Raw genomic sequence first — 25,751 nt, 5'->3', positions numbered from 1 at the left:
AGACTGATGAAGGGGAAGGGACCAGGGTAAATGGCTGCATACATTTTTCCTTACGGTGTTTAAATTTAAAGATGGTGCCTGGCCTGTTCCCAAGCTAACAAGACCCAGGAATCGACTCCTCACGGTTTTACTCATGTGTGAGAAGAGACAGAAGCCCAACAAACGGAGGCAGAGCTGGCATGTGCTTTTCATTCACCTGTGGGGTTAGGCTGCGGGGGCCACGTGGCGCAGTTTGTTTGTGCACATACGGCCCTTGTATCCGCCCGAGAGATCTCGATGAAACTTTCATGGAGATATTCTGCAATTCTGGAGATATTTCCGAAGGTTTCTAGGGATGGCTGCCTTATTTCTTCCTCTGCGGTAGGCAGGGACAGCAGGTTTGTATAATTTTTGGTGGTGCCCAGGTCCACACACCTGTCTGAGGCTCTGGGAGGGAGTTTGGGTGTGGGCTCTGGGCTGGGACAGGGGGTTGAGGTGCAGGAGGGGGTGCGGGAGAGGGTTTTGGTTGCTGGGTGCGGGAGGGGATTTGGGTGCTGGGTGTGGGCTCTGGGCTGGGACAGGGGGTTGGGGTGCGGGAGAGGGTTTTGGCTGCTGGGTGTGGGAGGGGATTTGGGTGCTGGGTGCGGGCTCTGGGCTGGGACAGGGGGTTGGGGTGCGGGAGAGGGGTTGGGGTGCTGGGTGCGGGAGGGGGTTTGGGTGCTGGGTGCGGGCTCTGGGCTGGGACAGGGGGTTGGGGTGCGGGAGGGGGTTTGGGGTGCTGGGTGCGGGAGGGGGTTTGGGTGCTGGGTGCGGGCTCTGGGCTGGGACAGGGGGTTGGGGTGCGGGAGCGCAGCTGCCCACTGCCCAGAGCAGGCAGAGACACTCCGGGGAGGTGCGCGGGGCGGCAGGCCAGGCCGGGGGAGAGACCCAGCCCCGAACATTAGTGAAGCTGGGCCCCCAGGCCCTGAATTTGCTGGAGCCCAGGCACCCCAGGCCCATATAACTCGCCGCCCCTGGCGGTAGGACCCTTTCCCATGCCGCTCTGCGATGAGTTTGGCTAGCACGAGTGCAGGAAATAGGCAGTGGCCTATGGGACCGTCCAGCTTTGGGACGCCAGTAGCAGCTGAGCTCTCTGGGCTTTTGTTACCCTTCAGAGTGAGATCTCAGCTAAAATCCCCACCAGCTGTGGAGAATAGTGCCAATATTCAGTGCCAAGGTCCTGTACTCGGACCCATGGAATAGGGGCTGAAATTTGATTGTTTCATGCAACCAAAGTTCCTTTCCCCCACCCAAAGCTGAAGTGGCGATAAGTAGCATGTCTAATTACAAGCTTGTCTGAGAATAAGGGAAGGAAGTTTTAAAACTTCTCTTTCCCTTTCTGTAGTGACTGTAAATCTCGTGATGCATCTGTCAGTTTTTATCAGCTGCTGCAGGCTTGAGGGGTGCCCCCTCCACACCCGCAGAACGCCTGGCCCTGAAGAGGAGGCGCAAGAAGACGACTAAGGAGGATGTGTTCAGCGAGATCCTGCAAGCCAGGGCCACATCAGACCGCAAACAGACGTCATGGAGAAGGAAAGAGCAGACAGAAGAAAGGCCCAGAAATCCCAGCAGTGAAAGGAGATGCAGATGCACCGGGACATTAGAGGTCTTCTCAGGCAGCAAACTCAAATGCTGAAGACTCTGGCTGGCCTACAGGTCCAGCCGTCCCCGACTCCCTACCCTTTGCAGTCCTTAGAGAACTCCCTGGTAGCAGGTCCTTACACCCCCCGACATTCCATGTGGCATCACGGGTTGCATCCTAATTCTGACCACTCCACATGGTGGGACAGCAAGGAAAACCCCAGTGTCACACACACTGGCCTGTGGGAACCACGGCTGGCATATGCCTGGCCACAATGGACTACATGTGTGCATTGAAATGGACAGAAATGTTTGTTTGCGGCCTTTCCAAGTGTAAAGTTCCAGTCCATCAATTTACATGAGAGGTTTCTAGTGCATTTCCTGGGAGAGGTTTGGCTTTCTTTCTTTCTTTCTTTCTTTCTTTCTTTCTTTCTTTCTTTCTTTCTTTCTTTCTTCCTTCCTTCTTTCTTACGTGTGGCCACTCAGTAAAGTTCCATTGTTGAAGAAAGTGATAGAGTCTATAGCCTGGCACTAACCCAGGCCAAGGCAAGGGAGGCCCTGTCCCTGAGCAGCTGCAGGACATGCTCCAGGTGGAGGCACTGGCAGGCAAGGGGAAGGAGCTACAGGCTGCACCAGGAGGTGAGGCTGACGCCTGGAGCTGTGAGAAGAGTGACTACAGCTTTGTTAAGCCTACAATGGACATCGTGATCCAGATCCCCCCTCCCCTTGGGAGTTGGAAATTCACAGGAGCCTGTGAAGAATGGGACATTGTCCTACGGGCAGATGAAGTGGATACACCTAAATCTCTGTCCAGCCCCCAAATGAGGGAGCCACAGCCTGGTAGAAAGCGACCCCGGGGGAGTATAACTTGGGGGGTGGGGTGGGCAACAACTCGTCCAGACACTGTAGTGCCCCTCTAGGGCCCTGATTCAGGACCTGGGTCCCCCTACCTTGTTCCGCTGCACATACCCCGTGACAGACCCCTCAGGGGAATGGAAGGGACAGTCAGGAGAGAATGAGGTCCAACAACATACAACCCAGCCAGGACCCCTTCTAGAAGCACCAGGCCAAAATAATCTGTGGAGCCACTGCTTGACCAGTTCGCCAGCTGGTTATCAGACTGACACCCCTTTCCCTCCCCAGAGAATAGAATTATCTTTATTCATTCCCAATCCATATTGCAGAATGCACGGCAGCACGCAAAGCACCCAGTGCTTGTAAATGTACAGCAAGCACCACGTGACAACTTGTATAAATGCACAACAAGAAGCACTGCACAGTTCCTGGCAGCACCCGGCGCTCCAGCCCCAGACAACGCTCCAACACAGAACATGACCGAGGCTGACAGTCCAAATGCTTCTTCAGAGCCTCCTGCATCCATATAGCCCTTGTATAGCCCATATAGCCCGAGGAGCTCTTGCAATGGCCCTTGGCTGGTCGAAGTCAGCAGCCAACGGCTCGGCCCTCTGTCCAGACAGCGGCACGTTGCACACTAGAATACCTGCCCATGGGGCACTGCCCTGTCCCGGTGTGTATGTGCAGCGTGGACACGCCCCAGCGATATCCAGATTGCGGCAGCTGTACACGGATGTAACTTGTGCCGACCAGAGTCTGGAGTGTAGACCTGCCTTAGAAAGCATTTCCGGCTCTCGTTGGTGTGCTAGGCACTCGGCCAGCACATGGGAAAGCACCAGTGCAAAGCCTGGAGTTACGTGTCTAACAGTGCCTCAGACTGCGTCACCTGCAAGGATTGAACCTGAGGCCTTTGTCTCTAAAAGCACGAGCCTGAACACCTGGCCCCATTGCAGTCACTGGGAGTTTTGCCATTGATTGTAATAGGGTCAGTTGGCTCAAAGGCTGCAGCAGACACCATCACCTCTGTACGTGGTCTAGTCACTAGGCGTGACTAAGCATATGGATTACGGTCAGCCTCCGGCGGCTCTGAGCCTGTCTGGCCTGCTCACCCGTAGGCCAGACATGCGGGTCAGTTGTTCAGTCCCAAAGCAGTAACGGTATCAAGAGACTTGCTTTCTTGGCCATTTCTTTGGTGATAGAAGGCAAAGGGCCAGACCCTCAGGCCCAAATGGAACCACGGGAGGCCCTGAACGCAGCAGAATTGGGGCGGGGGGGATCTCCAGCACAGAGCTGTGTTCCAGGGGGTCTGCCCGTACCTGAGTAGGGAGCATGCCTGGGGGCATGGCAGTGGCAGAGCAGGGGAGGGGCAAGGACACCTGTTTTGTCCGTCTCTGTATTTATACCATGTCCCTCCCAATGAGAGCTGAACTCCTGAGGAAAGGCTGGTAGATCTGTGGCTACGTGGATCTACTCCCACCTCCCCCTGGGGGAGAAGAGGAGGGAGGAATCACAAAGTATGAAGTGAGCCATTCCTCCAGGCCCAGCTTGTACGAGTCCCGTGAATCGTGAATCGGGCTCGCAGCAGTGACAAACTGCAGCCACAGGCGGTGTATGATTGATCCGTCCATGTTGGTCACACCATCCTTCTCCAAGCAGCAGCGGCAGCAGCCTCTACCTCTGTTCTTACCAAGGTTGTGAGTGACGTGGACAATGGACGCAGAGGGGATTTCACCGCTGATCCAGAGAAGGCAGTACTCAGCTCCCGCCTGTCTGCTGGATTGCAGCATGGCGTGCTCTGCCCAGTGCTCGGTGAACGGGCTTTTAAAAGATTGATTTGGGCCCCCAAACCTGATCCTGCTTTGGAGAAACGGGATCAAGTCACTGGCTCCTCCAGCCACACCATCCTTCCAGCCTTTGCCTTGGTCACCAGCGCTCGGAATAACGCCTGAAGCTGGAGTGCTGGGGCTTGGGCTGGTTGTGCGACCTGAAAAGCCAAGGGCCTGAGTCTGATCTCGTGTCAGCTACTTTTACGCCAGCATCACTTCATTGCTTTCAGTGCAGTTACTCCTGATTTACACCTGAGCGAGTGAGACTAGGGGCCAGTCCTGAGTCTTTTCAGGAGGCTGTGTTGCAGTTGTTCTGACTGAAGCTCAGGGGGGAGAGGAGCTGGCACAGGAAGCGGGAGCTGAGAAAACACTGGCTACCAGGCTGCACCTAACACTTGTCCTTTGCATTACAATGGGCTGGGTAGATTTGGAACAGATGGTGTCCAGCTCCTTGTCCTTGCCAGAGCCCAGTGCAGGGAGCTGAGCTCATGCCCTGTCAGCACTCTCCTGCTCTGCCAGGCGCCCCAGGCTTTCCTTCCCACTCCTCACATCGCGCCGGAGATACCTGGGCAAGGGCAGGCAAAAGACCAGTGGGGCTTCCCCGTGCTGAGCTTTCAAATCCTGAAACAGCAGATGGTGTAGCTGGCACTCGCAGAGAGAGAGAGGTGTGGGCTGAACCAGGAGTCTCCCTCTGTGGCCTTGGGCAAGGCATAGCAGCGCTTTGTGCCTCAGTTTCCCCAGCTACCTTCTGGGGGAGTTAGGGTTTGTAAAGTGCTGTGAAGAGGAAAAATGCTAAATGCAGTTAACGGTGGGTTGAGTGTTATTTTATTTGTATTTTATGGTTAACCCCCCCAGTTCTCCATCAGGACAGTCGGGTCAGGGATTTTCAGAAGCGTGCAGCAAACACATTCACACGTGGCTCGAAAATGGGCCCTTGCTTTTCCTGGAGGAAAAGGCACCGTTGTGGCTGGGGTGTTCAAATCCCTTTGGTGCTGTGAGCTGAACTTGGACTCCTGCACTAGAGAGGGGATCCCAGGGAATACAAGGGGACTTTGCCCTGTTTACTCCCTTGCCCAGACACACCGTGGGCCCTGAGATCCCAGGACTTGCACATGTGCTTAACTATAGCATGTGGCTAAGACTTTGCCAGCGTGGGGCCTGGTGGAGGAAGCATCTCCTGTCTGCGAGGGAGCAGTGAGTTGTGGGAGGCACAAAATGCTAGAATTAGCGGCTCCTTCAGTGCAGCATATCAAACCCTCCCTTTTACACTAATGCAAACAAACCAATTGGAGCCGGGGAGCCTGGCTGCAGGGTCCCAGGCCGGCACACCGCAGTAATTGGCACATAATGAAACTGGAATTGAACTATTAAAATCACATTATTTGCTGACACTAATGTTTTGTTCGGTTGCCAATGCTCTGAAGGTCCTTTTGTGACTCTCAGCAGGAGAGACTCGTAACTATCTCACAAAGAGAGGGGGTCTGGGAAATAAGAAAATTAGGCCATTAAAGCAACTCCTAAGGGCTCTATCCCGAGCCACCACTTGAGAATGAGACTGTGCCAGAAAAACGGCCTTTTGTCCTCGCGTTACGTTGAGAGGCTTCACTGACTGCGGGAGTCGCTGCTAAGAGCTTTTCTCCACCGGCCACGGGGCTGGGAGCTCGGAGTCCAACACGCTAGCGAGCGAGCGAGAGATTTTGGCATCTTTTCAGGACCTTCTGCAGGGCACTACATAACCATCTATGTGTTGCACTGGGCGTTAACCCTTTCACGCAGGAGATGCCAGCCACTGGTGGAGACCAAGAATTGTTCATCTCCCCCGGCTGATGCTTAAGCTTTCCCTTCCGCACCTCAGGGCGTGATCCTGCCAGGTGCTGAATGTCCTGGGGGCCTCATGACTTCAGGGAGAGATGAGATCATTCAGCCCCACTTGGGGACACAGCCCTCATGCCGAGCCTCTCTGATGGGACCCAGCCAGCCGCTGCTACTCAGCTCCTGGCCTTCTGTGCCAGCTTTAACGTCCTGTCCCAGGGTGACTGGCCCCTTTAAGGGGACCCGGGGCTAGCCCCACCTGGGCCATAATTAATTAGCTGCTTCCCAGAGGGTGGGGCTAAAGGGGGTCAGCTGGTGCTTTAATAAACACTTGGCTCTTATAAAAGGACTGAGCGTGAGCCCAGTGTGGGGTGGAGCCATAGGAAGTGGGCAGCAGGCTGGCTCCCCTGGTCCTGTAAGAGGCCCTGAGCCAGGGTTCAGGAGAAGGTAATCCAGGGGAACCAGCCCGTAGACTGAGTGCTCGATAGCGGAGCAGGGGAGAGACTGAGAGGTGGCCCGGAAAGGAGCTGGGAACAATGCCTAGAGGGCGGGCTGAAGAAAAGCCCGTGCAGGGCAGAAGAATGTTTTGTTTGTTGGGACATTTTAGGTGGACTCCTGTTACCCTGGAAAGGGTTAACTTTGTTTTGTGACTTTGCTGGAGGGAAAGCCATGTGTCCAGCACTGACCTGGCTGGGTGGAGTTTCTTTATCAGGGCTGCTTAATAGGGAAACTGAGGCAGTGCTGCAGAGCCATCCCTGGTCGGGGCCTGGGGGGGGTGGGGGTGCTTGGGAAGCAGCTGACCTTGTTATAGCCATATTGCAGACTGGCATGCTGAGGCTGGGCTTGGGAGGGGCCTGTGAGCCTGAGGAGGCTACAGCAAGCACAGTCACATGGAAGGAGGCAAATGCTGGCTGGTGCCAATGAAATCTTCATGGGGTAGCTGACCTGCAAGGATTGGGGCCATTAATGTAAAGCCCAAGACATGAGCCCATGATCTCAAGGCCAGAGGAGCGGGTCCTGCATCTCCTTACCTGCCTCCTCCTTTACCTCGGCCGGGAGTCCTACTGCTTGCTTTTCAGCTCCTGCATCCACTCCACGCCGGCTGCGGCCACTTGTCTCAGAGCCCAGCCTCCACGTGCCCCCTGCTGCCATGGGTGAGGCAGGCGCCTGTCTGGAGAGCCCGGCCACTCTCTCCCCATGTCTCCTTTCCCAGCCATGGGCAAAGCCTCTCTCAGGTGGGAGCTGCGTGAGGCAGGCTCTTCTCTGCAGTAGCGTGAGAGGGCTGGGAAGACCCTGGGCTAAACCCCTCTCTGCTCTTCTGCTTTCATTTGCTCCCAGGAGCTGCCTGCTGCAGCCCCACCTCTCCAGGAGCCTCTGACTCTGGGGGTGCTGTCGAGGAGCTAGTGAGCAGGGCTGGCAATGAGGACTCCAAGGGACCAGTTAATCCCAGTGAAGTCAGCAGGCAGTTTGTATCCTGCAGGGGGCTGATCAGCTGCTGGGGTTCTGTGTGACCTTGGGCAAGGCCACCCCCTCTTTCTGGACCTCTATTTCCCCACCTGTAAAATGGGGACAGTGATACTGGCTTCGTCGGGGTGTATTGAGCTCGGTTAATCTCTCAAGTGCTTGGAGATCGCCGGGTGGAAGGGGCTGGTGCAGAGCTGATGGTGGGAATAGGCTGAATACTGCTGTCCACTTTTTACTCAGGCAAAGCTCCCCTGACTGCGACGAGAGTTGTGCCTAGTAAAAACTCAGTGAGGGGTTTAGGTTGTGGCTGGTTCTTATGAGCTGGGGAAGTGGAGCAGGTACTCGGCTATGTTCTTTCACCAGGTGCACAGGTGCTCTCCTGCGTATCACGCGGGATCTCACTAGCAGCTCCCATTACTTAATACGTGACTGGAAGGCGCTCGGATGAGCACGGTGTAAGAACCTATACAGAGCCGAGTTACTTGGCAGCCCCTGGGTTTCCCTGGCACAGAGCAGTCCCAGAGAGCGGGGACACCTGAGGGGGCAGGGTGGGGACGACGACTCCTGACTTTGCGAGCTCCCTCCTGTGGCTTGCCAAGCGCAGCACTAGCTCTGCTGTGTAACCCCCCCCCCAGTCGCTTTCCTGGTGCCCAAAGGGGCTGATCTCTGGGGGAAAGGCGGGGAGCAGCCTCAAGGACTCACTGGGGTAGCCTGCGGGTCTTCCCTGAGAAATCCCCATGTGAATCCTCACTCCAGCGAGCTAGGGCCCCTGACGCCCAAGGTTGACGTTCCTAGCAGGCAGTGTCAGGGGATGGGGGGGAGGCGGGTCTGTCCCTGCCCCTGGCCTCCGGACCCTGAGAGTATAAGGGGTGGGGTAGCCTCCAGTGCCTGTGGTGGGTCGGGGTTCTGCCTCAAGGTCCCCCTCCCCTTGACTTGGCCTCTGGCGTTGCTGCTTGGTGTGGGGGAGCTGCCGCCCAGTCGCTTTTCAGCGAATGCTGCCCAGGCCCAGGGCCGGAAGCAGGGCGGTGCTCAGTGACGGCCAGGAATGGAGATCCTGGGGCGAGGTGCACAGGTTCCTGGTCTAGTTACTTACGCAGCTTCCACGAGCCTGCCTGTACATTGAAAGCCGGCGCGGCACGAGGCTGGGCGGGCACAGGGGTGGCTTGCTGGGTGGCAGAGTTTCTCCTCGCGGGGCGAAGGCTCTCCTGTCTTCCCGGCCCTTCCCACAGTGATTGAGGAAGGTTTCTGCCATTAAGAGCCATTGGCAGGCGTCCTGGCCCTTCTGAGTGGCTGGAAAATTGTCAAGAGCCCAGTAAATCCCCCTCCCTGCTGAACGTTGAAAGCGCAGGATTAACCATCGCTGTCACATGGCAGTGTCCTTGGTAACGCAGCCAGCCAGGGAGCTGTCAGCTCCGTGGCAGCAGAAGGGCTCCTCTCTGTCTGCGCTGGTACACCCCAGCCCTGCCTCTCCTCCCTCCGGGCTCCAGCGCCCAGCCCAGCCTTGCCCGCTCTGCCCTCTCCCCTCCCGGGCCCTCGGCTGCCTGGCTCACTCCGGCTGTTTTGCCGCCCCTCCGTCATTCATCTCCCTGGTGTCTGCTGTCCCACAGACCAGACACCCCTTTCCAGTGCCCCAGCTGCCGGGGGGGCGTCACCCACCACTGAGGGGACTTCCAGCCGGGCTTCAGCTCTGCAGGGCCCCCGGCTTTTATGGGGCTCTGGCGTTGCTGGGCAGGTGTCTCTGCAGTGCTTCAGCTCTGCAAGCCGCGGAGGCGCTGTGTAGTTGGGGCACGTATTCCTCCCAGGGCATTGGCAGGGGAGGGTGGGCAGGGATGGGCAGCAAGGCAGTCAGCTGGCGGTGCCCTGGCACTGCGGGATGGGGCTCCCTGGGGCAGTGCAGCATTCATCACACCGGCATCCCCGGCGGAGCTCTGGCACTGCAAAGTGCCTCTGAGTAACAGGGCGCTGGCACAGGGCAAGGCCTCCATCCCTTGCCGGCTCTGGATTTACTCCCACGCGGCCAGGCCTGCATACACAGGGCCCAGTGCTCTGTGGTTCTCTGGGGCAGCCCTGCTGATTTCTGACCCCGTCTCTCCACTCTAGGCCCAGCTGCCACACGCTCTCTCTGGCTCATTATCCATCTCTCCTTTGTCTCTAGGGGTGCCTCTCCCTCCTCTGCAGCTCCCTCGCTCAAGGGCCCAGGCGCACACCCACCCGCCCTGCCCACGCTCCCCTCCACGTTACCCCACGTTGCTGCTGCTTCTCCTGTCAAACCAATTGTCACTTTTCACCTGCTCTGGAACCTTCAGGCTCCAAGAGTCCATCTGCCTCTCCCAGCCCCCCTGCAAATTTCTCTCCCTGCTAGTCAGAGCATCCTTCAGGGCCGGGTTTCTTTCCCGGGGGGTTTCCATTGCCAGTGTGTGCAAGAGGCAAAGGAAAGTCTCCACAGGAGGGTGAAGGAGCCATTGCTCTGGTTCTGCCATCCAGCTCCTCCTCCTCCGTGCACAGAGCAGCAGCCGCGCGGGTGGCCCAGTGGCTGGGTCAGTCACGGCCTGCAGCATCCAGCTCGGCGAGTGGTGCATGTTTCACTGGAACCAGTTTGGTGCAGGTTGTTTGCCAAGGCAGGCTCGGCTATTGGCCTGCAGCGAGAGAGACACACAAAGACCCAAGATCGCTGGCAGCTTCCCCCTGCCCACCCATCCCTACCTGAGCACCGGTGCCACCGGCTCTCCCGCATCTTCCCACCCTCTGGGATAAATTCATTTGACTGCTTCAGTATAAAAATGACTCCCCCTCTTAGAGCTCTTGCCTGAGCAAAAAGCAGCTGCTATTCCCAGGGCAGGATCAAATATCTTCCGCCTGCCCCTTGCTTCCTGCTCCTACTCCCAGTTCCTGGTGGAGGTCGGAGAATGAGCTCTATTTCAGGTCCCAGCGGCCCTGCCCTGGCCCCCCAGACGCCAGCTGCTACATGCTCTCATCCCCTCGCTGCATCTTGCACTTCCCCCTCTTCCTCCTCCTTCACAAAGCCCTGCTGCCGTGCTGTGCTCTGGGAGCAGTGAGTCTCTGCAGATCGCTGCATGCCTGATGGGCTGCATGAAGAGTGGGGGTCCCTGTGGCACCCCAGGCCTCGCCTGAGGGGCACTCTAGAAGAGGGCTGGTCCCGTGGGTCCTGCAGCTTTCAGGGGGCCGTTAACCTCCCCTAGGGTCGGGAGAGGGTGTGGCAGCAGCTCCGGCTGGAGGTGACACAGGGTGGAGCTCTGTCCAGGCCGCAGGGTGAGGTGAAATGTGTGGGTCTGGGCTGGGGAGAGCCGCCTGAGGGAGCACTACCTGGCAGTGATGCCTTTCTCTTGGCGCACTCTGAACAGTGTGTTTCTCCATAAGCCCGTGACTGAGAAACCACGGGGCCAAGTCCAGGGCTGGTGTAATCAGGCAAAACACCACTGAAACCAATGGCGAGGCACCTGTTTGCACCAGGCTGGAATTTGGCCCAATAAGAGGAACGATTCCCCTCTGGGTGTGTGCACAGGGTGTGTACGCGCCTGTGCCTATTGCACAATGATGGGAATTGCTCCACTGCTCCCTCTTGTCTTGCACACCTGTCCTAGCTGCAGCTTCTCCTTCTCCCCCTTGGGGCGATGCTGTCCTGCAGAACGGTGCTTGGCCTCAGCCTGACATAGACACTGCTTGGATCCCTGCATTCTGCACGGTCTAGATACCCCCCCACCCTGATGAACCTGCTGCTGGCCACCTGCCACCGCTGGATGACCCTCAGCCTGTCCCGGATACAACCCTAACCCTAAAGTTACTCCTAGCACATCACTGAGCACTAGCTGGCTCTGGCTGCTAAATAGACCCTGCCTTGTTCACTCCTGTTTGCCCACTGGCCCAGAGTCACTCCCACAGGCTCCCTGTTATGGGCTCCCGCTCTTTGTGCCCCCTGAGCAGAGCTGGGTGAAACGTTTTTGGCACATAAATGCATTTCTCAGCAAATTTCCTTTCAGGATCCCGACACTGTCCAGGAATTCAGCAAATGCCTTTGGCTGACAACAAAAATATCAAAAATCTGGAAGCATTTTGCTGTGAAAAAAATTGAAATGTACCATTTTGAAAATGTATGGTTTGATTTGACATTTGAACATAAGAACAGCCATACTGGATCAGACGAAAGGTCCATCTAGCCCAGGATCCTGTCTTCCAGCAGTGGCCAATGCCAGGTGCCCCCGAGGGAATGAACAGAACAGGGAATTATCAAGTGATCCATCCCCTGGCGCCCATTCCCAGCTTCTGACAAACAGAGGCTAGGGGCATATGTAATTGGAAATATTTCATGTTGACCCGCACGTATTTTCTTCTGTATTTTATTCCACCAAGAAACCCAAAAGTCAGTTTGGCTTGAAACAAACCAATTTTCCCCTGTCAGCCACCAAACTGCCACATCAGGTATTTTTTCAGCTCTGCTCCTAGGCGCTGGTTTCTCAGTTCTGGCCCAGCATTATCTTCCCTCACTGGGAATTATAGCAGGGCCATGGAAATAGAAACTTTGATATCTGAGAGCTTCCTCACAGCCAGGGACTCCAAAAGAATCCAAGCGGAAAGCCAACCCCACACCCCAGTGCAGACGCCTGGGTCACTCCACAGCAGACTTCTGGCTTTGCAAAGTTGATCTTTCCAAGAGCAGAACTTTCTAGCACTGGTGCCCCATCCTTTTGAGAGCATTCACTGGGCAGTTCACCCCCTCAGGTCCCACAGCCTCCCGTAGCCCCAACCTGAGTAAAGAGGGCTCCTAGGACAAGGCGGCCAGAAGGAGCTGGGGCTGAGCGTGAAAAGCTATTACGGAAAAGGACTCCAGACCCATCCTCTGCCAGCCTTCCCCTGCCCAGGATTTCTGCTGCAGCACGTTCTTTCTTTCTTTCTCTGCTCGAAGATCACTGGGGCTTTGCACAGGCTGGGAGGTAGCCCAGTTGGGAACACCAGCCCCTGTTGCTTGACATCCACAGGGCCTTGCTTGGAGCTGCATTATTCAGGGGAAATCATGCGTTATTCAGAGACTCCCGCTGCAAGTCCCGTGGGGCTCGGTGGGACCATCCTTCCCTTCCCTTCTCCACACACTGAAATCTTCCAAGCGATCTGCTCTGTATGTGTTGGGCCAACACTTCCTGCACTAAGAACGGGGAGGAGGCGAGCACTGAGCCAGGAGGAACTCTTGGCTGGAACAGATGGCAACTGCAGCTGAGTGCTCGCAAGGGCAGCGTGTTGGGGGGCTTTGCTCCTTTGGAAAGACGTAGGATGTTGAAGGTGCTAGCGGAATGTAATTTGTCTGTTCACTGGCTAAATATGGCCCTGTCTCCACTCAGCCTTTTATCACGCCCCACAGCAAGGAGCCCGTTTCCCAGTGATAGTCACTAAGGAGCATTGACTTATTGCAGCTGAGAAAATGAACTTTGCTCAGGCTTGCCTGAGGCAGCTGGCACATCCCTGGCTGCACCACAGGGGGACGCCAGGCCTTGGTGTTGTCCAGCAGCCAGAGCGGGGCCAGCCCCACCGCCTTGGAGCTGATGTATGGGCTTAAAGTGCTGGGATAAGGCTTTCTCCTGGCACTCACCAGCTAATGGAGTCGACTGACAGCATTTTATGGATCTGATGCAAAGGCCATCAGTTTGCGTGACAGTTTTACTAGGTTGGGAGGGAGCTTTATAGTCCAACTTCCTTTTGCTTAATCTTTCTGTTTTCCCAGTCGTTTGTCTCTTGTCTTCCGACACCTACGTGAGGTGGTTTCAGTAGCGGAGCAGCGTGGAGCACAGGCCAGCAACCAGCTCCTCAGCCCTGCTCCACCACTGGGGCTCAGCCATGCCCTCCCGGGGTGCCCTTTCCCCAAGGGTCCAGCTCCCCACCTGGCACCGTTCTCCTCCTTCCCGGAGCGAGAGAGGAACTGAATGTCTAGTGAATAATTCAGAGGATGTAACTGACTGTGAGCACCGGGGCTGTTTGTCCCCAGCCCGGGTGAGAGCCACAGGCAGCAGGGGAGAGCCTCTGGCTGTGAATACCTGGGTAAGGCAGGAGCTCCAGCACTGATTGGCTGTGAATCAAGCTGCATTGCAGCTCCCAGCACTTGTGGTCAGTTTTCCTTGGGCACCTGTGAATGTGGGATAACGAACAGCAGGGGTGAGACCATGAGATGACAGGGCACTGCTGTACGGAACCTCAGATCTCTGGGGACCTTATGGCCTGGGTCAGGCAGGACACTCTCTAGGGAATCATAGGATCATAGAAGATTAGGGTTGGAAGAGACCTCAGGAGGTCATCTAGTCCAACCTCCTACTCAAAGCAGGACCAATCCCCAACTAAATCATCCCAGGCAGGGCTTTGTCAGGCCTGACCTTAAAAACCTCTAAGGAAGGAGATTCCACCACCTCCCTAGGGAACCCATTCCAGTGCTTCACCACCCTCCTAGTGAAAAAGTGTTTCCTAATATCCAACCTAGACCTCCCCCACTGCAACTTGAGACCATTGCTCCTTGTTCTGTCATCTGCCACCACTGAGAACAGCCAAGCTCCATCCTCTTTGGAACCCCCCTTCAGGTAGTTGAAGGCTGCTATCAAATCCCCTCTCGTTCTTCTCTTCTGCAGACTAAATAACCCCAGTTCCCTTAGCCTCTCCTCGTAAGACATCTGCCCCAGCCCCCTAATCATTTTCGTTGCCCTCTGATGGACAATCTCCAATTTGTCCACATCCTTTCTGTAGTGGGGGCTCCAAAACTGGAAGCAATACTCCAGATGTGGCCTCACCAGTGCCGAATAGAGGGGAATGATCACTTCCCTCGATCTGCTGGCAATGCTCCTACTAATGCAGCCCAATATGCCGTTGGCCTTCTTGGCAACAAGGGCACACTGCTGACTCATATCCAGCTTCTCGTCCACTGTAATCCCCAGGTCCTTTTCTGCAGAACTGCTGCTTAGCCAGTCGCTCCCCAGCCTGTAGCGGTGCATGGGATTCTTCCGTCCTAAGTGCAGGACTCTGCACTTGTCCTTGTTGAACCTCATCAGATTTCTTTTGGCCCAATCCTCCAATTTGTCTAGGTCACTCTGGACTCTATCCCTACCCTCCAGCGTATCTACCTCTCCCCCCAGCTTAGTATCATCCGCGAACTTGCTGAGGGAGCAATTCATCCCATCATCCAGATCATTAATGAAGTTGTTGAACAAAACCAGCCCCAGGACCAACCCTGGGGGCACTCCGCTTGATACCGGCTGCCAACTAGACATCGAGCCATTGATCACTACCTGTTGAGCCCGACGATCTAGCCAGCTTTCTATCTACATTATAGTCCATTCATCCAATCCATACTTCTTTAACTTGCTGTCAAGAATACCGTGGGAGACCGTATCAAAAGCTTTGCTAAAGTCAAGGTATATCGTTGACTGTTCCTGATCACCACCTTCTCCTCCAAGTACTTCAAAATGGATTCTTTGAGGACCTGTGTCACAGAGTCCCCGGGTGATGCTCTGGATCTGCTCCCTACGAAGCCAGGCAGGACTCTGGTGAAGTCTCCTCTCTGGGAGCAGACTGTCTTCAGGGCAAGAAGCTCACACGGCTTCACCTTCCTGGATCTGACCTTGGAGCATTCACCGTCCTCTGCCCCTCCGTGCCCTTCCCATAGCGAGTCTGCCTAGGCGGGGTCCTGGCGAAGCCAGAGAGCCCTGCACCCCCACTTCGCAGTCAGACGTGACTCTCAGCCAGCCAGTAAAACAGAGGTTTATTAGATGACAGGAACACGGTCTAAAACAGAGCTTGTAGGTACAGAGAACAGGACCCCTCAGCCAGGTCCATTTTGGGGGGCAGCAAGCCAGACACCCACGTCTGCCCTCACTTCCCATCCCCAGCTAGCTCCAAACTGAAACGCTCCAGCCCCTCCTCCTCTGCTTTGTCCCTTTCCTGGGCCAGGAGGTCACCTGATTCCTTTGTTCTCCAACACCTTTAGCTATCCCCTTGCAGGGGGGAAGGGCCCTGGCCATTAGTTGCCAGGAGACAGAGTGTCGGCCATTTATGCACACTGGCCTTTATCCCACCACCTAGAGACTTAAGAAATGCATAGGGGAAACTGAGGCACCCCTACAGTATTCAGAGGAAACATTAAGAACAGTCCCACTTCGTCACAACCTGCTCCATGATTTTTCCAGGGACAGAGGTGAGGCTGACTGGTCTGTAGTTCCCTGGATTCTCCTTCTTCCCTTTTTAAAGATGGGCACTACATTAGCCTTTTTCCAAGCATCGGGGACCTCCCCCGGTTGCCACGAGTTTTCAAAGATCATGGTCAATGGCTTTGCAATTACATCAGCCAACTCCCTCGGCTGCATTGCATCCAGCCCCACGGACTTGTGCATGTCCAGCTTTTCTAAATAGTCCTTAACCTGTTCTTTCACCACTGAGGGCTGCTCACCTCCTCCCCATACTGTGCTGCCCAGTGCAGCAGTCTGGGAGCTGATCTTGTCTGTGAAGACCAAGGCAAAAAAAGCATTGAGTACATTAGCTTTTTCCACATCCTCTGTCACTAGGTTGCCTCCCCATTCAGTAAGGGTTCTACACTTTCCCTGGCCACCTTCTTGTTGCTAACATACCTGTAGAAACCCTTCGTGTTACCCTTCACATCCCTTGCTAGCTGCAACTCCAGTTGTGTTTTGGCCTTCCTGATGACACCCCTGCATGCTCGAGCAATATTTTTATACCCCTCCCTAGTCATCTGTCCAAGTTTCAACTTCTTGTAAGCTTCCTTTTTGTGTCTAAGCTCACACTGCTGGAGCCATTGCTCACTGACATGCACGGCTGGGGTAATTCCTACAGACTAGTCACCCCGCATAAGGCCTGGGGCCATGGCTATAAGACAGAAGGGAACTTACAGCTTGAACCTTGCTCGCCCTAAGGCTCTGTCTACACCAGGGGTGGCCAACCTGTGGCTCCGGAGCCACATGCGACTCTTCAGAAGTTAATATGCAGCTCCTTGTATAGGCACCGACTCCGGGGCTGGAGCTACAGGCGCCAACTTTCCACTGTGCCGGGGTGTGCTCACTGCTCAGCCCCTGGCTCTGCCACAGGCCCCGCCCCCTCCCCTGAGCCTGCCATGCCCTCACTCCTCCCCCTCCCCACCAGAGCCTCCTGCACGCCACGAAACAGCTGATCGGGAGGTGCGGGGAGGGAGGGGGAGACACTGATCGGTGGGGCTGCCAGTGGGTGGGAGGCGCTGGGAGTTGGGGAGATGGGGGGCGGGAGAGCTGCTGACGTGTTACTGTGGCTCTTTGGCAATGTATACTGGTAAATTCTGGCTCCTTCTCAGGCTCAGGTTGGCCACCCCGGTCTACACTGCAGTCAGGGGTGTGACCGCAGCACGTGTAGACGTACCCAGGTTAGCTTGATCTAGCCAGCTCCGATACCAACAGCAGGGCTGCACACGCTGGCCTTGGGGATGTACTTGAGGGCCCGGCTCGCTTTGCTGCTGCTGTTCTTGGAGATGGCGAGATCAAAGCCAGGTTGGGGGTACACACATGCCGCAGTCACACCTCAGATTGGCATGTAGACAGGATTCCTGGGGCCCAGTGCCTGCATAGGAGCTGCCTGCTTCATTTGAGCAGAGGGCAGTGTAAAAGGAATCCGCACAAATGCCTCTTCCTAGGCCTCTGGCAATGGCTCACCACAGACCCAGCGCAGCTGGTCAGTCCTGGGCTTGTTGCTGGGGAGGGGGAAGGGAGTCCGTTTGCAAAGTAAAAGACGGCCTGTTTGTAAATCACAAGCATGTATCCACACACACACCTCCGCTGACCCCACACTGGCTACCATATGGCAGGCACAAGCCATGGCCAGAGCCAGGGACGGCTCCGTCATCAAAACCCTGTGAGTTTCCTGCATATGGCTCCCCAGGTCTCAGTCAGAGCAGCTGTTCCCTTTATCCTGTCTGATCAGCATGGCAGGGGAAGAGGCGCAGGCTTCAGTCGGGTTGGGGGGAAAATAGATATCTGCTTCTGAAAGGCAAGGTGCGGCGTTCTCCCTCTGAGATCAGTGCGGTCAAACTGCACCCCCCGGGTCAGTGTGCAACCCAGCGAGAGAGACCAGGGATCTCTCATGGAGGGGAGAGTGGCTGGGATCCCAGTGAAATAGACCGGAGAGGCGAAAGGTATGGGGCTAGCCCAGGGAAAGATACTGGGACTCAGGATACAAAGAGGCCAGGCTCTGTGGCATGAGCAATCGGGGGATGTGCAGCCTAACCAGACTCCGTACCCACTGACGCCCTGCATAGCCTGAGAGAGGATCCCACTCAGGGGCAGCTGCGTAAGCCCAATTCCTGTCCCTGCCCAGCGTGCCCAGTCTCTCCTTGATCCCTGTGAGGGTGGGTTTGTCCTCTGCCTCTCCCACTCCACCCCTAGGCAGCCACAAAAGCCTCCTGCACAAGGCGGCAGGGAGTCTGCACAGGGCTCCGTTTCATGGCACACAACACAGGGGATCCCTGCATGGACCCCCGGCATCCTCCTACCCCACAAGGCACCAATCTGGCTGCCTTTGGGGCCCTCTGCACCCAGGGGGAGGAGCTCAGCACTTGCCCCACGGCCAGTAACCGCTATTAACATGCAGAGCAGGAGGGGGAGACTCAGGCAGGCAGAACACAGGAAAGCATCTGCAAGTGGACTCGCTGGTCCTGGCCCAGCGAGAAGGGTAGGAGGATACTCAGCTCCCCCATCCCGCTTTACTGTGGCCAGCGATGAACGCGCTCAGGATGAATCTGAAAATGCTTGGAAGGATCCTTGAGTCTCCCAAAGTTCAGTGCCTTACCCTGGCCCCACAATGCAGGATTCTGCTGCCTTGCTCTTATCCCCCGGCCCAGCCGCTGCCTGCCTAGACTGCCTGGCTGGGCCGGGCAGCAATGCTGCATGCCAGTCTCTGACATGAAGGGGTCGAGCGAGTGGGGAGCAGGGGCTCGCTCAGGTCTCACCCGCTGTCTTCCCTGCCTTCTGCACAGGTACCTCCGGACCCTGTACCTCGGCCTCCAGAGCCGCTGGCAGTCAGAGCACAGGCAGCGCCACTTCTACTGGAGGATGATGTTTGAGAGCGCTGACATCAGCATGCTGCGGCTGCTGGAGACCTTCCTGAAGAGCGCCCCCCAGCTGGTGCTGCAGCTGAGCATCATGGTGCAGCAGAACAACATCGAGCCTCTGCAGGGTAAGGGATGCCCCTCCCCTACCCAGCCCCACCCCGGCCCTCCATCTGCCTTCCTGCCCCCTCTCGTCACCTGTCCCTGCAGGGGACATGCCACGAAATTAAAAGGTGGCAAATTCAAAACTGAGAGACAGAAAGAGTTTCTCACACCATGGGGGAAGAGACTGTGGAACTCCCTGCCACAGGGAGTTGTTGAGGCCCATAATTTAGCAAGAGTCGAAAAGGGATCGGACACTTGTACGGATAACACAAACAACCAGAGCTGTCAATGGTTAATGATCAAATTCTGGAAGGGACATAAAACCTCCTGCTTCGGAGCTGAAGCCAGTGTCTCTCTAACTAAGGGACCGGGAGGAGACCTAATGTGGTGGCAGATTATCCCATATCTGCTCCTGCGGATTCTTACCCCTTCCCCTGCAGCATGTGATGTTGGGCCCTGGCACAGACAGGACACTGGACTAGAGGAAGCTGGGATCTGATCCAGCCTGGCCATGCCCATGTTCCATCTTCTGTCTTCCCTTCCTCTTCCTCCCATCTCTTACCATCCCCTCCCGCTGTTCCTCTCTTCCTCCCCCCTCCAACTCCCTGACTCCTTCTGTGTCTCCATAGGTCTCTCGGCCTCGGCCTCCCTGGTGTCCCTGGCGTGGATGATCGCCTCCTACCAGAAGGTGCTGCGGGACTCGCGGGAGGACAAGATGCCCATGTCCTACAAGGGGGCAGTGGTGCAGATCCTCTGGCATCTGTTCACCATCGCTGCCCGCGCCATTGCCTTCGCCCTCTTTGCCTCCGTGTTCCAGCTCTACTTTGGCATCTTCATCGTCACACATTGGTGCATCATGACCTTCTGGATCATCCAAGGGGAGACGGACTTCTGCATGTCCAAGTGGGAGGAGATCATCTACAACATGGTGGTGGGCATTATCTACATCTTCTGCTGGTTCAACGTGAAGGAGGGCCGGAGCCGCTGCCGCATGGCCATCTACTACACCATCACGCTGGCGGAGAACGCGGCCCTCACCGGGCTCTGGTACATGTACTACGACCGCCAGGCCACCTCAGACTTCGACGCCTTAATCATCGTCTGTGTGGTCTCCTCCAGCTTCGCCCTGGGCATCTTTTTCATGTTCATCTACTACTGCCTCTTGCACCCCAACGGGCCAGTGTTCGGCCCCCAGACCACAGGCTGCATTTTCAAAAAGGCGCCGGCCGCCTGCGTGGGGCCCCCAGAGGACGTTATCACCAGCCCCCCGCGCTCCCTGCCCCGGACTACAGGGGGGGAGAGGGAAGGGGTGCCAGGGGACAGGGACAGCTGCGTGCCTGTTTTTCAGGTCAGGCCAAGCGTCCCCCCGACCCCTGTTGCCCGTGCCCCCCGGACAGAAGGGCCCGTCATCCGAATAGATCTGCCCAGGAAGAAGTACCCGGCCTGGGATGCCCATTTTATTGACAGGCGGCTCCGTAAGACGATCCTAGCTCTGGAGTATTCGTCTCCGGCTACCCCACGCCTGCAGTACCGCAGCATGGGGGCCTCGCAGGAGGTGCTGGAATATGAGACCACGGTGTAGGCCACCACGGGAGCCATGTAACTGCCTAGCATGCCCCCCCGCCGTGGGGCTGACACGATGGTGCATTTCCAGAGCCCAAGGGGCTCGCTGGTCGGAGCCCACTGGCCGCCAGCCACGCCTGGCCTTCCGCTGCCCTGGAGAGTGGCTGTTCAGTATCTTCTTAGCATTTTGCCTTTTGTGTTCCTTAGCACTGATGGCCCCCCACCTCCCCGCTCTACCCACCATCCCAGAGGGGTTGGCGAGGTCAGCTGGTGCTACCCCCCCCCACACTCTGCCTTGACGAGCTCTCCCTCTAGCGATGCCATGGCAAAGTTTTCTTCCCTGGGCCCCAGCTGCATCCAGGCCGCCTCCCTGGCAACCCCACAGACAGGCCCAGAGGAGTCCATCCTCCCCTCCAGGCAGGCGGCTTTGTTGGTGCTGAAATACCTCACCCGTACCTGAGCTCAAACAGCCTGGAGCTGCCCCGCGGTGTGGCCGCTAGCCACCAGCAAAGGGGCAGGGTACCTGGTGCAGGGGGGTTTGCACAGAGCCCGGCTGGAGAGGGTGGTGAGCAGCTTCCCTGTGGGTGTGAGGACTGGCCGGAGCTGGGGAGCAGGGTGCGTGAGGGGCTGTGGAGTGGCGGGGTGGGGGAAGGAATCGGGGCAGGCAGAGTGCCCTGGATACAGAAATGCACTGCAAACCCCCGCTGCTTTGGGCACAGGGGGGGCCTGGGAATTGGGGCTGAGGCGTGCAGAGCTCTGGGGGGAAGGTGGGACCCTGGTTGCTGGAACACACGCTGGGTGCTGGGGCGTGCCGAGGGTGCTGGGGTAAGGTGGAGCATGGCAGTTGATCAACAGGCAAGATCACAGGCACAATCCTTTATCATTTGTGTATAAAGTCTGTTCCCGCAATTCCCTGGGCCTTGAAATTGGGGAATGGCCTTGGGCCCCCTCCCCCTCGCTCCTCCCACACACACCCTGAGACACCTGCCACAGCTGTGCCAGTCCATGGGGGCAGATGCACTTCGGCCTCTAAGTAAAGGGGCCATAGGAAGGTTAATAATCCCAGCGTCCCATGGGGTGAGCGTGGCGGAGGATTCTCCCTAGAGTGTTGGGGTCACGATGGAGAGAGCCCATGGGATCCCAAGGAGCATGTCGGCCAAGCTGGGCTGGCAGGAGCTGGAGACAACAGGGAGAAAGCTGGAGCAGAATGGGGTGTTTGCTTGAGGCCAGGCCAAGCCAGGGCCAACAGCCCTAGCAGGATAAATGTCAGATTCGTACCAGTGCCAATGGCCAAACTCCCTGGGTCTTCAGTGGGAGCGGCTGAGGGCAGTGTCATCACGATGCAAGAGCCTCAGGGCTGCAGCCATGCCAGGCACCATCACACACCCAGCGTTTGCCACTCTGCAGTGCCGGCTGTGCCATTCCAGCTCCTGTGCAAGGGATGCAGCGGGGCCGGGCTTGATTCCGGGGCCTTGGGTGGTAAATGCTGCGTCTGCAGGAGCTGGGTGGGCCCTGTTGGTGCAGGGATGCAGTGTCCCATCACAGCTCTGCAGGCATGGTACTGAGAGCTGAGCTGGTTCCCTGCACCCAGGCCAGAGGCTGGGGGCAGTGATCTCTCACTGGGGTGGCTGTTTCAGGTTTTTTTGTGAACCGGCTGGTGTGTGGGGAGGGGTTTTATCACCAGCATGCCATGAAATGAACAAAGGCTCCCGCACTGTTCAGGCCAGGCCAGCAGACAGGACAAACCCCCTGTTTGCAGATCCATGGCCCAGATACCGCCACCACTGAAGGACAATGATCCGAACAAGGCCTTTTCAAGCCAGACTTGTATGGCTTTGCAGCGGGCTGTGGCAGGTCTGCCACTGGAGACTGGGGGTGTTTTGGTTGCTTCTTCATATATTTTCCTGCTTGTGTGTTTCCACATCTGGAAAACCTGCAGGCTTTTAAATGATTGCAGGGGAGGGTGGGGGAGAGGGGTGTCTTTTACCATGAAGATTAATAGGTCACAAAGAAAGCGGCGTGCACACACCCCTCCCCCTGCAGAGGGCCAGCCCCACCTCTATTCTGACCTGACTTCACTGCGCACACAGGTCTGAGGGAGGGTCAGTGTGAGGCCTGGGCATGCATAGATGCATACCTGGATCTCGAGGGATCAATTTAAAAAACCCGTTAAGTGCGCAGGTGCTCCCTGATTCCTGCAGTTGTGTGCGCAAACCGGTTCATTGCACGTGCAAAAGGCTGATTAGTCGCATTTACCGATTGGCCTGGGCAGATGCATTAATCAAGAGCAGAAATTAGGTGCCCCTTTTTCACCTGCAATGAAGAGCTGAAGCTTGCTGAATCCCTGGCCCACAGAGAGGAGGCAGCTGGATCACACAGTGCCACCTCACTGATCCCAAATGCCCTTCGGTCTCCCACACAGAGCTCCTGCTCCTACTCCGAGCCCCATGATTCCAACGGGGGGGTTGCAACCAAGGGAAGGCAGATGATGCCGTGAGAGCTAACGGCCTTGGCTCAGGGCTATGCCTGAAACCCCAGACCTGCTTCAGCTGCTGGGGGAGCCCCATCTGGCCAGGCCCAAGGTCACCTTCCAGGCTGAAATGGGGGAAACTCAAGAGTTACGTGACATGGCAAGAGCATGTGGAGCTGGGGGGAAGGCAAAGCCCCTCATCTCATTTTAAGCCTAGCTGTAGGGTTACGGGGGGACGCCCTCTACATGGCCCCCCCTTCCCCCACCACGGACAGGCAGCTCGCACTTCCCATGATCAAAGCCCCACCAGTTCTCTGAGTCCCTCCGTCTACATGAGCAAGGGGCTGTAGCAGTGCTGGGCCCTGGTGCTCACCTCTCGGCCTGGCTGGGGGTGGGAGAAGGGGTGCAGCTTCCTGCTGTCTGAGTTGGGCACCTTATGGGAGAGTCTGAAATATCCAATTTCCTGTTTCTTTTTGCCCTCACCCTTGGATTTAACCCTTTGGCCCCTGCAGCTGTTGGCTCTCCCAGCTCTGGTCCCTGTGTTCATTCCAGCGGTTCTGCAGCCTGCTTACCCTGTGAGCCTGTGACTGGCACCGACGGGGGCCCAGGGGGCCCTGGGTCACTGCTCACACAGGGGGATACCCGAGTCTCCTCTCCCGTAGCTGGGCTGGGCCGCGCTGACTCTGGGCGGGGGAGGAGCGGGGTTTAAAGTGTAACTGAGCCAGAGAACAAACCAGCTGCCTCTGCGTCTCCTCCTGAGACTTAAACGCACTGGGCTAGATCTGCCCAGGCAGCCTCCGCTCCTTTTGGGGGTCAGTCAGGACAGGGAGAGAGGGGGAAGGCGTCTGGTGCCCGAGGCTGGTAGCTCCGCTGGCCATTGCCCCAGCCCGTTGGTGTCCCTGCCCAGGCTGCAGTTGCCTGAGCCAGGCACCATTGGTTTGTCTGATTTGCGAGAACTGTTTTTTCTGATTTGTTTTATTTTAAGTGAAATGATCTACCTCAGTGACGCTTGCTGGATTCCATTGCTACAGCTGGCTCTGCCGGCAGGGGTTGCTGGGGGGGTGGCATCCCGGGTGCTGGGGTGCGCATCAGAAAACCAGGGGTTCGTTGCGCCAAACGTCCCCCAGGCAAGTGAGATTTGGGGCTGTACATGAGCAGAACCGGGGGGGTTTCCCGGGCAGTACAGGCCCACGTGCGGCTCTCGGGGCTCCATAAGGAGAACAGAACCTGCCCTTTATCATCTGTGGCCAGGTCCTGAGGGCCCTTGCTAAGTTTTTATCCAGTCCTCACTCAGACAAGCCTCTGGCTATGGATTTATCCCCCACTCAGCACTGGCGTGTGCAAGTCAGCTGGGTGGAGCTGAGCAGGGCCTCCTCATCTGGCCTGCTCGGTTCACTCTACAGCCACCTGTGTGATGGTCAAACTCGCGCTGTATTCCCCCAGAGAGCTCACCCCGAGTGCCGCTTCGTGCTGACGGTCCCATGTAGCGAGCGTAGCAGTGTGCGCCTTGGGCAGGGCTTGGACGCGCGGTGCAGTCCTGGCTGGCTGGCTGGCCCACATGCACCGTGACCTGACTAGCCTGCAAGCACGGCGCGTACCATCTGCCCCACGCACTGAATGTACCCCTCCCTATGCACTGATGTGTGCACTGCGCCTGGCTACCGCATGTACTGTGCATCCCTAACTGCGCCGCAGGCTGGATACGCTGACGGCACGGCTTGTACCCGAACCTGCCCGAAGCACTATGTTCACCCGCAGGACACTGTGCAGCGTGCGCTGGTGCACTGATCTCTCCCAGGGACAGAGTGTCCCATGCACACTGATTACACCACCCGCACGCACAGCACACCAGAAACTGAGCATCACGTCTCCCATTCACCGTCTGGCACGAGTCCCACAAGCAGGGCTTACAGGGCAGGGAGTCACGGGAACACACGCCCAGTGCCAGTTAGAACAAGGTGTGCATGGCTCTGGCAAAACTACGGGGCAGAGCAGGGGCAGTCCAGCTCCCCTCCCCCACCCTCCCCAGCTGGTGCAGTGAGAGCGCTTGTTTCAATCTACTTTAACCCCGGTGCTTGGAGTTGTCAGTGCACTGACTGTACCATGTGCTGTACCTTATACCCCTGGCGTCTGCATTACCGCACGCTGACTGCAATACGTGCCTTTTACACACCATGCACTCACTCACCCTGGCTCATTGTACTGTATGGTAATAGTGAGCTCCATAGAACTGTGCAGACCTCACACTGTAACGACACCATCAGTACTGACTACACCAGGTGTATTACACCTCTCAATCTGTATTTTGCACACTTACTACCACACTCTTGTCCTATACACCATACTACCCATTGATAGTAGCATACGGTATAGAAATTGTCCCTTTGCCATATGTCCATTGTCCTTTTCAGGCAACTATGGTCCTGTTGCACCATGGACTGGCCCAGATGATGATCTCAGGTCAGTGGGATAAATCCAGAGTAATGCCAGGCAGCTGAGTCACTCTGGATTTCTGTCCTTATCAGTGAGATCAAACGCTGACCCACCACCTGAAGAAGACATGCCCACATGGTGCTGCCACACTGCACGCTGATCGTCCCCTCCCCTCCGCCCCGGCACAGCCCGCCCCACGATGCTGCATGCATTCTGCACCACGTGGCTCCCAGTGTGTGCTGTCACACCAAGCGCTGTCTGGAGCATGGAGAGTTAGCACAATTAGCAGAACGTTGGCATCTTCCTAGGCAGATTGTAACCACGGCCATCTGAGGCCTACCTGAGGGCCAGCAGACTGCAGCTGGAGGCCGACTCCTGAAGGCGGGTTTGAAATAGATTGCAGAGAGCGAGAGAACGGGGGGAGAGAAATAGACACAGCCGGACAGAAGACGTCTGTGCATAGTCTGCAAATGCCTGTCCACATGGGGTCTTTAGCGTCAGGGTTATTCCCACCTGGATGCTGCAATCCGAAGAAACGGGGCTGATCCAATAG

The 25,751-nt window shown here is 56.8% G+C and overlaps 1 protein-coding gene across 1 annotated transcript in view; it reads left to right on the top strand.

Annotated features, from left to right (window-relative positions):
- XKR7 (XK related 7) overlaps positions 1 to 20,314 on the top strand; it is a 28,399-nt gene extending 8,085 nt beyond the window's left edge. The window contains exons 2-3 of the mRNA XM_065414889.1: positions 18,556 to 18,755; positions 19,362 to 20,314. Coding sequence (XP_065270961.1) covers positions 18,556 to 18,755; positions 19,362 to 20,314 — 1,153 coding nt within the window. The remainder of the gene's footprint in view (positions 1 to 18,555; positions 18,756 to 19,361) is intronic.
- Positions 20,315 to 25,751: the final 5,437 nt, after the last annotated feature.

Source organism: Emys orbicularis, chromosome 12, assembly GCF_028017835.1.
Source record: "Emys orbicularis isolate rEmyOrb1 chromosome 12, rEmyOrb1.hap1, whole genome shotgun sequence".
Lineage (NCBI taxonomy): Eukaryota > Metazoa > Chordata > Testudines > Emydidae > Emys > Emys orbicularis.
The sequence above is the reverse complement of the archived record's forward strand: the minus strand, read 5'-3'. Positions and strand labels throughout refer to the sequence as shown.